This window comes from Myotis lucifugus, unplaced genomic scaffold (assembly GCF_000147115.1).
Source record: "Myotis lucifugus unplaced genomic scaffold, Myoluc2.0 scaffold_10, whole genome shotgun sequence".
Lineage (NCBI taxonomy): Eukaryota > Metazoa > Chordata > Mammalia > Chiroptera > Vespertilionidae > Myotis > Myotis lucifugus.
Genome location: NW_005871058.1, coordinates 693,509 through 709,890, shown reverse-complemented (window position 1 = coordinate 709,890; position 16,382 = coordinate 693,509). Strand labels below are relative to the sequence as shown.

The following is a 16,382-nucleotide window of genomic DNA, read 5'->3' as shown; positions in this document are numbered from 1 at the left end:
CAAGAAATCACTACGTGATAGTTCCACTCATGGGCGTTCCCAAGAATTCAGAACACTGTGCACAGTTCATACACACACACACCCAGCACCCAGCACACACATCATGGTCCTGCTAAACCCAAGAGAGGCAACAGCAATCTACACCGCTGCAGTCTTCCTTTAACTCGGGAGGGACAAATAAGGGACAGGAGGGAAGTATTTAACTTGTTACTAGGAGAGGGCTTTTACTGAGCCATGTGCCACACTGTTCTAGGCGCTTTCTGCGACCTGATTTTATTTACTCCCCCGGATGAAGGGCACCTCATGTCCGTTTTCCTGTTGAATAATCTGATGAGCCTGCCCAGGCTCACACAGATCAACAGAGGTCAGGCCAGGTCCAGCCCAACTACCTCACCATGAGTTCTGAACCAACCCGTAGACGCTGGTGACAGCTGACCTGCCACCTCAGAGGCACAGTGAGTTTGCTAAGAGGACGTGCGGTGACGAGGTGGTGCTGTCTGTTTTAGCTGAGAGGTGCGTGAATGAGAGAGTGTAAAATCTGTACATGGACTGCTCCAAAGTCTGGCGGCTCCTTTTTGAAACAAGGCTGAGCTGGGCTCCCTCGGCCGCTCACACACCTGGGCCTCTCTGTCACTTTTGCTGTTTCTGGGAGCCACTTGTGATAGACCACAGTCAATGGCTGGAGAACTGACAGAAGCAGCTGAAGGAGCCTCCACAGGACAACGTCGATGAAGAATATAGGCCCCTGGGCTGCGGGACCAGGTGTCAAATTCTAGTCCTACGGTGTGCTGTGTGACCTTGGGCAAGGTCATCTGTCTCTAAGCTTCGATTTTTCTCATTTCTAAGGTAAGGATAACAAGAGTCTTACCCACAGGAAAGCAGAGAGGACGTAGTCAAAATATGCCTGTGGGGGGTCAGGACAGCCTCCTCCCACACATAGCAAGTGCTCAAGAAAACGGACTTGTTTCACAGGATGGGGAACCAGGAGGCCTGGGCGTTGAGGCCCACCCACTCCATTAGCCTCTGCAGCTCTCCCGGAGGACTCTAGGTGAGTCACAACCTCTCCAGGCCTTTTCCTTCAGATGGAACATGAAATGGTGGGACGGGATGATTCCACTCCTGCCCCTAAACTGTAATTCCCCACACAAGCAGCCAAGTCCCCAGTGTCCCCAGGATGGGCTCCTTTCTAACACACACGCACACACACAGACACATAAACACACACCGCACACACACGCAGTCTCACACACACGCACACAGACACACACACATGCACATAAACACACACCACACACACACGCAGTCTCACACACATGCACACACGCACGCACACACATAGGCAGCATCTCTAGGAATAGCCGGTCACAGCAATATCCAGTCAAGGAAGCCAAAGCCGCTCACATGAGCTGGAAGGTCACATTCTCTCCAATGGCCCATGGCTAGATTTTCTGGACCCTTCAGGTTAGAAACTTTCCCTCATCCTGAAAAACATGACTCCTCCAACCTGTCATGAAGACTACTGGTATCCCTAAAAGCAGGAAGAAAAATAAAAGATAAAAGACTTTCACTTGGGCTTTTCATTAAAACATCTTACTTATGCCGAAACCGGTTTGGCTCAGTGGATAGAGCGTCGGCTTGCGGACTGAGAGGTCCCGGGTTCGATTCCGGTCAAGGGCGTGTACCTGGGTTGTGGGCACATCCCCAGTGGGAGATGTGCAGGAGGCAGCTGATCAATGTTTCTCTCTCATCGATGTTTCTAACTCTCTGTCTCTCTCCCTTCCTCTCTGTGGAAAATCAATAAAATATATTTAAAAAAAAAAAAAAACATCTTACTTAGGCCCAGTCTGGTTTCCTTCAGTGCCTGGATTTGTTCCAATTTCAGGTGCAACCTGGGCAGGGTGGTGTGTGCAGACAGAGAAAGGTCAAGGTTTCCCCCTGAAAATGCTACAGAAATGTCCCCTCCAGCTTTGAGGGAAGTTAAGACTAAAACCCTGCGGAGGACCCAGGAGTGCCCGCATGTGCCATTCCTACGAATCTGCAGCTGGGCCACGTGCCCTTCCTGGCTAATCACAGAGCTAACACCGCCCATGAGTTCCTGAGGGCCAGGTGCCTGTAAGTACACCCACCTTTTGGAGGTCTCAGTTTGCTGTTTAAAGGAGCCTAAATTCTGAGTCTAATTAGAGGCAGGGCAGAAGGGCATAAATCCACACAAACCAGGTGAGGGCAAATGACCTGCATCAGAAGGGCAGTTCCACACCAAGCGTGGTACACTCTGGCGTAACTGTGGGATTCCACAATGACGTCAAGTATTTACTGAGCACGTACTTTGTGCCAGGGCCTGGGAATACAGCCATGAACCCAACCAACACAGTCTCTGCCACGAAGAAGTTTCCAGATAAGCAAACACATACAATTCCGGGCCTGGTGGTGATAAATACTACAAGGAAAATGCAGTTCAAGGGTTCAGAAATCTGAGAAGAAAAAAAAAAAAAAAGATGAGAAGCAAGGGCTCAGGCTGCCTGGGCCAGGACTGACTTCCAAAGCAGAGGCAATGGCAAGTACAAAGGCCCCAAGGCAGGAACATGGTGTCTGAGAGTTTGAGGAGCAGCAAGCAGGCAGGTGTGACTAGAACAGAGTGAAGGCAGATGGCAGGAGAGGCTGGCGAGGAGGCCAAGGGAGCCGGGAGCCCTGGAGGCCTTCCGTGTCATTCCAAGGTGGGGTTGAGCCCAGGAAAGACGTGATTAATATTTAAGGGCTCATTCTTGCTCCCAAATGGAGAGCAGTCTAAGGAGCAAGAACAGAGAAGCAGGGAGACTAGCCAGAAGGCCACTGCGCCGTGGGGTGGAGGTGAGGGTGGTGGCCGTGGGAGAGGTGAGAAGTGGGTGCAGTCGGGACACACGTGGAATGAGTATCTTCTGAACGAGTGAAAAGAGAGCTCTCAGCTGCACAGAGTGACAGCCTCCCAAAGAGCACTGCATGGGAAGGATGGGACGGGGGGAACAGTGCAGAGACATGGAAGCACGACCTCCATCAGGCGGTCAAGGTCAACATCACAGGTAAGTCATGTTGGTGGCCTGCACCCTGGATAAGATGTGATGATAATGGCACTTTACCTCTGTGGTCTTCCCCCCCCAAACCCCTAACCCCATCTAACCATAAGAAAAACATCAGACAAATCCCAAGAAAAACATCAGATAAATCCCAAGAGAAGGGCATCCTAAAAATTACCCAACTAGTACTCTTCAAAACTGTGCAAGTCATCAAAAAACAAGGAGAGGCTAACTGTCAAGGCCAAGGGGAGCCTAAGGAGCCATGAGAACTAACTGTGACGTGGGGTCCTGGATGGGATCCTAGAGCAGAAGGACACTAGGGAACAACTCAGGAAATCTGAATCAAGTAGAGACTTCAGTTAATAATAATCATTTATTAATATTGGGTCTTCGCTTGTGACAAATGTACCATGGAAATGTAACACGTTAATATTAAGGGAAACCAGATATGGGATATACAGTCAGGAGCTCTCTGCATTACCTTTGCAACTTTTCTGTAAACCTAAGACTCTTCTAAAATTAAAAGATTATTTAAAAAAACAAGAGAGAGAGAGGACCCGCAACATTTGCTGCAGAAATCAGAGGTGAAATACGGAATGCCAGGGGTCACGGCCAATGTTAGGCTTTAGACTGAAAAACTAGGTGAACATCACTGCCCATTACTGATTGGAAAACACAAATGAGGGTGCAAATTTAGGAGATGAAATCAAGAACTCTTCTGACACTCCCCTCCTTTCTCTCCCTCATGGACATATGAAATGAAGGAAGGTACAATTATTACCCAATCTTTTCTACTTCTATCTTTGTGTTTTAAAAAAAAAAAAAAAGGAGAGAGAGAGAAAGAAAGAAAAAGGGTAATTAAGGAGCTGAAACTTTTACATTTGCTTTTTGGGGAGATGCTAAATTGCCCACTTCCTGTTCTATTACTGTGCACTCACGCGCAGATGTCTTTCCAACTCTGTAAGCACACATAGTCTTTGGCAGGAACAACAGCACCAAAGTCAGTGCTTCTAACAGCATCTTAGAAGAATCATTTTCAAATCCAAAGCAAAAGAAAAAGCTGTACAAGCATAACTGACTCTATTAATGCCTGTATAATTAGTGTTATATTTCTTTTATCCAAGCAACAAACATACATAACAGAAGTGAAATTTCATGACCTTAAATCTAGAAGCTTTTCTAATCATAATCATTGCAACTTTTTCCCCCATCTATTATTTCAACTCTCTTTCCCCACAAATTTCATAAATTTTTTATTTTCCTACATTCTTAATTTTCCTGAATATTTTATTTTCCTGTGAACAATAAACCCATGGGGTAGAAATGTGGGGTTATTAATCCCACAAGGGGCAACATGGCCTAAAGGAGAAGACATTTGCGCCTTGGAAATGGACAGATCTAAGCCCAAATCCTGGTTCTGCCCCCGACTGGTCTCATGGCCTTGACCTACTGGCTTAACTCCATCAGCCTCAGTTTCCTCAACCGTAAAACAGAGACAGTATCTATATGCAGGGCTGTCATGCAGATGAGAAGTGATAAAGGCAGGATCTGAACCCCAGCAGACAAGCAGCAGACAGCGCTGTTAGCAACGACTTAGGTTTTGTGAGTGATAGCAGAGTCAGCATATGGCCTGGGAATAGAACAGCAGAGTCACAGCATATGGCCTGGGAGTAGAACGCCAGCACCCAGCCACACCCCTTCAGCTCAATCTCCCAGTGGGGTAGAGAAATGTTATTGAATGGCAAGTGGCTAGATGGGCTGACATCTGGTAAGGTGGACATAACTAAAGAAAGATGGCCGGTGGCTTAGTGGCAGAGGTCAAGTTATTTTTGGCAAATACCATTTCTGCATTTTAAAATAGGACAAGATGAGTGGCTTATTAAATCCACTGATAACCCAAAGCTGAAGGGAATAAACTGCATCAAATGGTGAGGATTCAAAGCTGATAGACACTTTGGCAGTATTAATAAAGGTATGGTATCCACAATCAGGGAGGTGATGGTCTCCCTCTATTCCACACTATCAGACCCCACCTGCAGTAACATCTCCAGTTCAGGGCCTCACATCTGAGATAAATAAAACAGAGCACACACAAAGGAGGGTGACCAAGATGATAAAAAGAACCCATGGAAGAATCTCCCCCAGATCAGAACTATCTCCCGGAGTAACGGAGATACAAGCGGTACTTCATGGGATGCCATGGGGGTTCTCCAATGACACGAGCCCAGATGACCTCTGAGGATGCTTCTCATCATGGTTCCTGAAATGTGTACTCAACCCAGACCAGAGAAACACATGCTAGGTTTTGAGTGTCGGGTTTTTTCCTTCGTTATTCAACAATACTACGCACCAGAAGACATTCAAATATTCTTTATAAAAGAACACAATTCAGTCAGTGATGAGGGTAAAAAATTGTGTCGTATAAGCCCTGACAGTTTTCTTTCTTTTTTGTAACGCAAGTGCCTGACTTAAGGTTTGACTTCCAAGTCACCCATTTCAAAGAGGCATCCTCTTCAAATCTGGAATAAACACACCACCAGCCACAGGATCGAGAGCCAGGCTGCCTCCCCTTACAGCAGTTCCTTTGTTTTAGAGATCATGGCTGATTTCAATAAATAACCATTTGGGTTACTTGCTTGTGTTCTCTTCCCGTGATTTAAAATCGGCTCTTATATTTTAGATTCACCACTAAAAAGTGAGCCCAGGACACTCCGGCCCCCCTACCCTCGACCCAAATAAAAGCGGAACCCAGGCCCATGCACACATGCCCTCTCTCTGCCTCCCACCTCGCTGTGGGACCCCAGGTGTGTGGTATAATTTCCAGGTCTTGTAAGTAATAAAGCTGTATCTTTTAGAAGTTTCCTAATGGCTAATGCTAAAGGGTGTCTTGCAAGCGTGATAACCATAAGGCTGGTTCAGTCACAACACTGGTTGTGGACAGGGTGGGACCAGAACAAAGCGCAATGCCTCTCCTTTGAAGAATTCCTTCTAACCAGAACTCAGCAGGCTGCCACATCCTCAGACCTCAGGAGAAGCTATGTCACTGCTCTGCGAGAAATGAGAGCTCAAACATCTGCAGGTGAGTCTCCACTCACAGACACGTAAAGGTTTGAGTATACAAAGTTTCAATTATGCAAGATAAGTTCCAAAAATCTATTATGCAGCATGGTACCCATAGCAAACAACATTGTACTATATACTTAAGAACTGCTAAGAGGGCAGACCTTATGTGAAGTGTCCCTACCACACACTCACAAATAACAATAATAATAATAATAATAATAATAATAATAAAGGGGGCAGAAGGAGACAAGGGGAGGTGATGGAGTTTACGGCCTTGATGGGGGTGCGGGTTTCACAGCTGTATATTTATCCCTAAACTCATGGAAACGTATACATTGAATATGTACAGTTTTTTAACATGTCAATCATACCTCAATAAAGTGGTTAATGGAACAGAACAAAATCCATTCATTCAGCCACAATTTTCTAAGTGACACCTGTGTGCCAGGCACCAGGTCAGGTCAGCCACGGCTATTCTTCACACAAGAGGGCTGGGGAGGGAGAACGACATGTCCCTGTGCTCTTACCCGGTGTTCATTGATGAGAAGGTCCCGAGCAGCGTTGAATATCAGCGTGTGGAGGTGCTTTGAATAAAACACCAACGTGTAGTCATAATCAAAGCCATAGATCTCAATGTCCGACAGGCTCATCTCATTGTTTGAGAAAATGGCATCCGGATTCAGCAAATTGCTCATGATTGAAGGCACCAATTCTAGAAGTAAAGAAAAAAGAAATGCATTACGCCACGTGATAAATAAGGGTTAGTTTCTAAATGAAATGAGCAAACAGAGTGATCCGGCTTCACCTCGAAGACATGACGCTGAGTGAAAGAAGCCGGTCACAAAGGACCACGTGTGTGTGATTCCATTCACAGGAACTGTCTGGCACAGGCAAATCCATAGAGAGACTGGTGGATGCCTAGGACTGTGGGATGGGGAGAAATACAGTGAGTGCTAATGGGTGTACAGAGTTCCTTTCTGGAGTGATGAAAATGTTCTAAAATTGATTATGGTGATGGTTGAAGAGTAGTTGTGAATATACTAGAAACCTGAATGGGAGACAGTAAGTGGGTGAAATGTATGGTATGTAAATAATACCTTAACAAAACTGCTCTTAAAACAGAATATTAGCTTCAACATCATAAAAAGATTGTTTTGTTTATAAAATAATACAGGTCAGATACAAATTTTGGAAGATAAACAGATAATTTAATTTAAATATCACAAATCATGTCATTACCCAGAAAAAAAAAAAACTACTACCATCTTATGTATTTGCTGCCAATATGGTTGCAAGTATATATTTTACATAGTTGACCTCACACTGTGTATACAGCTCTGTACTCTGCTCTCTAAATGTAATGTCCTGTGATGACTGTACTCTCCTATATTACAGACTTTCTGAGAATGTAAAGTTAAATCATTCCAAAGATTTGAGTATACTGTGCCAAATCAACCTATTATTCCATGTTACACATTTAGGTTTTTTCTATTATAAGAAAATAACACTGGAGTAAGAATCTTCATATGTTAATCTTTACCATTCAGATTAGTTCCTTCATATGGCTAATCAGAAATGTGGTTAGCACCAGAGTCCCCGGCATCCAACAATAGTTTAGAGTTCATTTTTTAAGCAGGTCTATCTCAGTAAGGGTAGTTATTTCATGACTTGTACACTTTCTTGGAGCTTTTCCAAAAAAGTCGTTTTACCTTACAATTTCCACGAGTCCACCAGACCCTTTTAAAAAGCAAAAATGCAATATGGGATGTTTAGTGATCTTATTTTCCCAAAATCTTAAAACAGTTGCTATTTTATCACTGCAGAAGTTATTCATCATAACCCATCGATCATCCCCACCTATGATTTTAAAATGACTACATTAAGAAAGGAGAATGACAGGTGGTTGTCTGAGATGGTACAATAGTGAAATAAATCCCGTTGCAACATCAGCCTTCAGTTTCCTCGGCATGGCCCGAAGTATTACATCATCTTCAAGAAGTCTGAAGATACCATCTTTGCAATGGAGAACAGTGCTTTTTTTTTTTTCCAAAAATAAAATAAATTCAAGCCTTCATAATTTCAATGCTTTAGAGTCCACGGTGCTTCCCTTTTCCCTTCTGCTCACTTCTTTCTGACTAGGAATGGCCCACCTTACCCACTTGCGTTCCAAGGGCCTCCTGAAATACTCCAAAGGTACTAATTTAGCAGGGTGACCACTCCACTCGGGACGGTCCAGCAGCAATTCCGAGCATCCCAGAAGGTCCCTTGCAGCTTAGCGGCTTGGATCCCTTAGAAAACCTAACAGAAGCTATTGAATCCTCTCCCCAGAAAAATGCATGCAGATTTTGCAGAAAATTTCAGGGAGATTGACCCCTGAAGCCTATCCATGGTCTCCAATTAAGCTGCCACATTACAGTAACTTCAAACCAAGCCTTTACATCCCCACACAGAATGTCCAGGCTAATGAAGGCAAGTGTATGAATGAGTGAGTGAATGAATGAATGAATGAATGAACAAACGAAAGGAACAAGTGAATGAATTGTCCATTGACAATCTAGATGTGGCTGACTCTACTGAAAACCCAAACAGTCATGATTAACTAATTCCATTTCTTCATTAATTTTGATAAAGAAATGAATGAGACAATAACCTTAGTGTGTTTTTTTTCTTTTGCAAATAAAACCAATGTGAGGACAGGAAACAGTAACATTTTAGAAACCTGAGGGCAGCCCGTTGACATGAATTAGTCCTGAGGAAGGGAGAAGCCAGCAGTTCCACACTCTTGGGCATCTAACACCCAAGACCTTCTGGCCTTACATAATCAGATGATGCTATTTTCTGAATATGGCCACGTGACACTGTCCGCACAAAGTTAGTAAAGCGGGGATCACTTACAGTGTGCCTAAAAGCTCTACCTTGGCAAATCAACTTTCCAAGGGAAGTTCTAACAGCCTGTTTAAATAAGAAGTTTATATTTAGAAATGGCCTTGGCAATGAAGCCCCTCTCCCTTTCTACTACCTGAGAAAAGAACATGTAAAGCTCTCAAGGAAACACGACCACAATGGAAAATCACTAATAGCCAGCACATCTCCGAAAGCTGCTCTGGAATTCCTCACCCCTCCCTCCCCCGCCCTCCGCTACCCCCCTACTGGACTGAAAGTGTATTACTCACATGAACATCATCACCAGAAAACTTGGACGTTTAATTTATCATCACTCAAAATAAACAGAGGAACATCAGAAGCCTAAAAGGGATCGCAACACGCCCTGCAACCCCTTAAAGAAGTGCTAAGAATAAAACCAATACTTACAAGGCAAGAGAAAAGAAGGCCAATCACTCACAAAGAGAATGAGCAGACTAAACTATAGACTCTAAAATATAAATGGAAGGCTCTTGACTAGTCAGTTATGCACTTTCCCAAAGAGGAAACAGGACTGGGTAAGAATTTAGAATGTGAGTTCCTTTTGCACCTAATGGATGATGACAGCAAGACTATACAACTGTACAAAGAAATGGAGAGACAGCTCTGTTACTCTAGCCAGAGCCAGGCTCCCACACAGCCACCCTGAGCTGGAAGCCGAGAGCCTTTCAGGGGGCAGTGTAGCAGGTGGGACACCCACTGGCACACGCCTGTCAGCTTCCAGTTTTTCATCTGCTCATCCCACGGAACACTGGGAAATGTGGTGACCAACCTATAGCAAAACACATAAGCTGTCTGGGGGGGTTTGTTTACTCACTTTTATTGTAGTAAAATTGCATAAATAAAATAATCAGTTTTAAGTATACAGTTCAGACCTTAATTAAGTTCGTTCCTATTGCCGTGCAACCATCAACACACCAGTCTCCAAGAACTCTTTTCATCCTGCAAAATTGAAACTCCACACCCATTAAATTACAACTCCCCATCCCCCCACAACTTCAGCCCCTGGTAACCACCACTCTACTCTCTATGAATTTGACTGTTCCAGGTACATCAAGGGAATCATCATATATTTTTTTCTGGCCTATTTTACTTAGCATAATGTCCTCAAGGTTAATCCATGTCATAGCATGTGTCAGAATTCTTTCCTTTTGAAGGCTGAATAATATTCCATTGTATGTATATGCCATATTTTGTTTGTCTATTCATCCATCAATGATGGACACTTGGGTTACTTCCACCTCTTGGCTACTGTGAATGATGCTGCTGTGCAGACATATCTCTTTGAGCCCCTGCTTTCACTTCTTCAGAGTATATACCCAAAGTGGAATTACTGGATCATATAGTAATTTTTTAAAATACATTTTTATTGATTTCAGAGAGAGAGGGAGAGAGAGACAGAAACATCAATGATGACAGAGAACCATCCATCAGCTGCCTCCTGCACACAGCCTACTGAAGATCAAGCCGGAAACCCAGGCATGTGCCCCAGCCAGGAATCAAACTGTGACCTCCTGGTTCATAGGTCAACACTCAACCACTGAGCCACGCAGGCCAGGCTGAAGTTCAGTTTTTTTGGTAAGGCAAACCACAATCCCAGAGACCTAGTTCATGAATATTCATAAGTATTCAAAAAAGTTTATGAATTAGTTTATATCTACTAACGATGCTTCAAATTCTCTTTTAAAAGTCCTCATGTAGATTGAAAATAAGGTTTTAAAAGTATATAGGTTGAAAATATATGAGGAAAAAAAGTATAGGAACTTTGGTTCCTAAGGTGAAGCAGTATCTACATTTCAACGACGGTCTCTGTGACAAGTAAACTCAAGGTTCAGTATCCAAATTTGAAATCTTTCTACTTCTCATCTGTAACTGCCAAGGAAAAGACAACCCCACTTTAGGTGATTTTCTCTTAGAAAACATCACACATTCAACTTCCTTCTGTTGAGAAAGGCTTGGGCGAAGGCCAGACAGTTTTGCTATTGCCACTTGCCTGAAAAGTGTGAGTTTGTTCTGATGCAATTGATATGTTAGGGAACAGTTTGACCACAACACAAATTTCACGTTTATATTTAGAATGCTACATTTCCTGCCAACCAATGTTATTTGGTATGGTTGTGTCCATTTAATATCCTTTCTGCTAATTAGTTATAGGAAAGGAAATCAAGACAAGCAGAAAGTGTGACTTGAGATACAGACAACTCATAAAGTGTGCTACTATAAGACCTTAGAGATTTATTTGGGGGTTTGGGTTTGGTTTTTTTTTCCTTTTTGTTGTATTTATTGGAGTAGCATTGGTTAACAAAAGTATATGGTTTTCAGGTGCACAATTCCACAACACATCATCTGTACACTGTATTATGTGTTCAGCACCCCCCCACGTCAAGTCTCCTTCCATCACCATTTATCCCCCAGACCTGAGAGATTTAAATACAACTACTGATATTCTTAGCCAGAAACTGTTTTCTCCAGCATCTCCAATAGCCGTTCCATTGTAAATCACTTTTACTTCTGCAATAGTCCCATAGCAGATCTCCAGATGTCCAAGGTGTCCTTTTCACTATGAAGGTGAACATATGTGGTCATCTGCCCAACACACCCCAACCCTTAAACAAGAAATGACCCTTTGCCACCTCTGAAAACACAAATTCTGAGTCTTCTGGGACCCTACCCCGCCCCTCCATCCCTAGTCCTTGGTCCAGAACAGAACACGTGACTCATGCTGGACCACTCCTAGGGTCCTACCTCCTGGGTACTGCCTTAATCCAGGCTAAACCAGAGTCCATCCATTATTTCTGTGTGTCTCCTTTATAACTTTATGGAGGTACCAATGATGCATAACAAATCACACATCTATATAATAAAAACCCAGTGGTCGTAACGCCATAACGACCAAAGACCGGTCACCAGGAGGGACTTGACTCTGGGTCCCGCACTGCGCCAGGTCTCGGTCTCGCGCGATTTCGCGTGCTGGGCTTCTAATAGAGTATAAACTTAGATGAGGTTTGACATATGTATACACCGGTGAAGCCATCATCCCAATAAAGATAATGAGCATCTCTAATGGCCCCAAACATTTCCTTGCACCCCTTGGAATTCCACCCCTCTGTCTCTCCTGCACCCCTGCCCATCCCCAGGCAACTGCTGTTCATTTTATCAGATTTGCATTTTCTAGGATTTTATATAAATGAAACCATACAGCATGTACTATTTTGATAAATTGGTTTTCCCACTTACTAAACGCTCAGGAATTTTTGCAATAAGCCTTACTGCACACCTACTGTGTGTCAGACACTGTATGGGGCACAGTGCAGAGATTATAAATAAAAATAATGGCAAAGCATAAACTATAATGAGCAATATCACATCACAGGCAGTGAGAGAGACCAGGAAATGGCACTCTGACAGGTGGAAATAAGTGGACACACACAGGGCTGGGCGTGCCCCCAGAGAAGGTGGCAATTCAAAAGCTGTACTTATTGCATTTATTAATCTAAAAAGAAGCCTGCCTTTTTTTCACTAGCTTAGATATTTTGCATCATCTCCAGGGGAAATCAATCCATGACAAAAAGAATTACTTATCTGAATAATGAATAATGCATATGACAGTTATACTACTCCCACCAAAAGTTAAAATTATAACCCTTACTACTCTGTAAGTAATACCTGTAATTGACTGCTCTGTAGAAATTCATTATGCTTCCCAAAGTTCTAAAAATAAAACTACATGCAACTACATTTGAAAAAAAATTATATATAGTAATGGTTTAATGATAACTTAATCTTAAGAATAGCCATCTAATAAAAAAAATAAAAATAAAAAACCTTAACTGCTCAAAAGAAAAATTTAGAAATAGCCCTATCAAAAGATCAAACAGTAGGCAAACTATCAAGAATTTGTCATTGAGGTGTAGAGGACATAGAAGAGGAACAAATACCAGTGCCTCCCACATGCCAACCACAGGACACTTGTCATTCGTTATCTCAGTTAATGTCCCAGAAATTCCATGAGGTGAACACACACAGGGCAGGCCAGGGAGGAGGCTGAAAGATGCACACAGCATGCGGCGTGACAGGAAATAACAGGCCACATGCAAATACATCCATCCCTTTAAATGATGATTGCACGTGATTTCGCAGAATTCATCATTTTAGAACAAGTTCTCTCAGTCTTGGCACAACTGACATTTGGGGCTGTACAATCTTTGCTGTGGGTGGCTATAGGATAGTGCAGTGGTTCTCAACCTTGCTATTGCCGCAACCTTTTAATACAGTTCCTCATGTTGTGGTGACCCCCAATTTCATTGTTACAAATTGAACATAATTAAAGCATAGTGATTAATCACAAAAACAACATGTATTATATATGTGTTTTCCGATGGTCTTTGGCGACCCCTGTGAAAGGGTCGTTCGACCCCCAAAAGGGTCGCAACCCACAGGTTGAGAACTGCTGGGATAGCGGCATCCTTGGCCTCCACCCACTAGAGGCCAGCAGCCTCCCTGTTCTCCCAGGAAAGGTCTCCCAACACTGCCAAATGTCCTGGGAGGGCAAAATGCCCCCCACATTCAACTCTGGTTGAGAACCATAGGGCTTCAGGGAATTTCTGCTAAACGTTATAAACCAAAGTTTCTTTTCCTGAAAATACAAAGAACCTTTTCTTGAGCTGAATTGTATACAGGGTGCATAAATATTACACTTCTAAAAATCTCAAGTTAAAAAAAAAAGAAGAAATTCCAAATGAGGGGCATTCTACAATGTGACCAGCACTCACCTTTCATGGTTGGACTCACTCATTCCTGGACACAACCCTATGACGTTGGTGCTACTGCCAGCATCCCATTTTACAGATGAGGAAATGGAGGCTTCGTGGCATCCCCAGGGTCTCACAGCCTACAAGCAAGTGGCAAACCTCACCCACAAAATAAGGATGACAAAATGTTTGCCCAGTTTCTTACAAAACTAAATATAGAATTACCATTCAACCAAGCAATGACATGGCATTTAGAGAAATGAACACATATGTTTTTTCACAAAAAAAACTTGGACCCAAATTTTACAGCAGCTTTACTGTAACAGTAAAAAACTGGGAGCAACTCAGATGTTCTTCAGTGAGTGGACTGTGGTTAAGCAGGGTTAAGCTGAGGTGCATCCATACCATGGAATGCTTCTCAGCTATTCCACACAACTTGGATGAAACTCCATGGAATTATGCTTAGTGGGGAAAAAAAAGCCAATTCCAAAAGGTTACATACTGTATAATTCCATCTATAGAACATTTTTGAAACGACAAAATATTAGAAATGGAGAATGGAGAATGCCCCAGGAATTAGAGAGAGCAGAAGGAAGGAGTGGCTATAGTTATAAAGATAATATGAGGGATCCTGGTAGTAAACTGTTCTTTATCTTGACTGTGGTGCAAGATATAAGAACCTACAAGTGCTAAGACTGTATAGAACTAAATACACACATAAGTACAAGTAAAACTAGAGGACTCTGAACAAGAGCTGAGAAATGTATCAATACCCATATACTGGTTGTGATACTGTACTATTTATTGTTTTGCAAAATGTTACTATTGGGAGAAACCAGGCAAAGGATATGCCAAACTCACTGTATTAATTCTTACAACTGTATATTGTAAATATACAATTCCTTCAATTGAGAGTTTCCATTTTATTTTATTTTTTTATTTTTTTTAATATATTTTATTGATTTTTTTACAGAGAGGAAGGGAGAGAGATAGAGAGTTAGAAACATCGATGAGAGAGAGAAAGATCGATCAGCTGCCTCCTGCACATCTCCTACTGGGGATGTGCCCGCAACCCAGGTACATGCCCTTGACCGGAATCGAACCCGGGACCCTTCAGTCCACAGACCAACGCTCTACCACTGAGCCAAACCGGTTTCGGCAAGAGTTTCCATTTTAAAGTCTTCCCTGCCCAAAAGCTGGGCTACATGGTCTACATTTCCTTCACTGGAAAGCTGCAATTTCCAATGTCTCCAAAGCCAGTCCTTTTTCCACCGTAGCACACAACCACTTCAAAAACCAATGCAAAACTAACTCTGAGCAAAGGAAAACTAAGAAAATGGGCCCCGTTACACAGCATTCTGCATTGCTGGCCACTTCAAGTTCCCTCGGAAAAGTATCCCAATTGCTTTCTTTCATTACCTTGACTTCTAGGCCAAAAAGTGGAAAACATGATTCTACAGAATGTTTATCTCCGTGTGCCCTTTCTACCCCCTCCTCAAAAAAAAATCTGTTTAAACTTCCCACTCTAAACCTCCCTTGAAAGAAGCAGCACCAGTATCACTGGCCCTTGGCGCCGGTTCCCAAATGCTCAGCTACTCCTGCAAGGCAGAGCAACGCAGGAAATAAGACAGTGGGTTAGGCGCTGAGGCAGATCCGAGTCAAGGTGTGACGGCGGCCGGGTTCCTTAAATGTGAGTCTCACCCTTCCCATCTATAGAATGGGGATGTGGCATCTCCCCCGGGTAGGTGCGGGAAGAATTCAGGGAGACAGTCTATGTGCCTGGCACTAATATTTCCTCCTCCTCCTTCTCTCTCTCCCCATTTCCCTTAGTAACAGCAGAACCAGGCTAATTTTAAGGTCAGGAGACCACACGCAGTCACTCCCTGGGAGCCCCTCCTCGCCGAGGTTAGATAGCCCAGAACACAGCCAACCTGCATCCCCTCCTTTTTCAAACACCGCAAATCCACCCTGTCCCCTAAAACAACGAAGGAAGCCAGGTTAGCCTCCGGACACTGTCACCTGCCCCGCAGTCGCGCTCGAAGTGATCTGCAGTCCGTCGGATTCCGGCTGTGACTATTATTAGTGTCTGTTCACAACAATACCTAACGGTGCGCGGGGATGACAGTCTCCCAGGCGAGGTCGGTGAAACCCCCGGGGGAGCCCAAAGCGCTCCCGATGCAGATTTCCGACTAAAAATCCCAAGAATTTATAAAACAGCTTTCCAAATGGGAGGAAGGCAAGAGTTGTAAAGTTTCTGCAGGCGCATTTTTCCGCGTTTCCCTGAACAGTAATGAGGAGGCGATGCTGCCCGCAGCTTGGGGGCGACCGGGGCGGCTGAGGGTCACGATTGGGGATCCGGTAGGTCAGCAGCGGGTCCCGCACGGGTCCGAGGATACTCGCTTCCCGGCTGACCGCGCGGGAGGAGACCCGGGCGCCCCAGCCCCGCGGGGAGGGGTCCCCACAGGTACAGGGGGCCCCCCGGGTGGGAGGGCGGTCGCACTCACCCTCCGTGCTCCTCTTCGCCTCCCGGTAGCGCTCCCACAGGTAGCGCTTCCTGTCGGAAGCGGTTCCAGGGGGCCGTGCACAAGGGCCGAGC

General features: G+C 44.1%; 1 protein-coding gene across 1 annotated transcript in view; it reads right to left on the bottom strand.

Moving 5' to 3' along the window:
* The window catches only part of NT5DC3 (5'-nucleotidase domain containing 3), a gene marked incomplete at its 5' end in the record, with an annotated part of 39,643 nt that extends 23,261 nt beyond the window's left edge, over positions 1-16,382 (bottom strand). Inside the window, 3 exon segments of the mRNA XM_006084068.3 lie at positions 6,641-6,825; positions 16,291-16,360; positions 16,362-16,382. Of these exon segments, the coding sequence (XP_006084130.2) occupies positions 6,641-6,825; positions 16,291-16,360; positions 16,362-16,382 (276 nt within the window).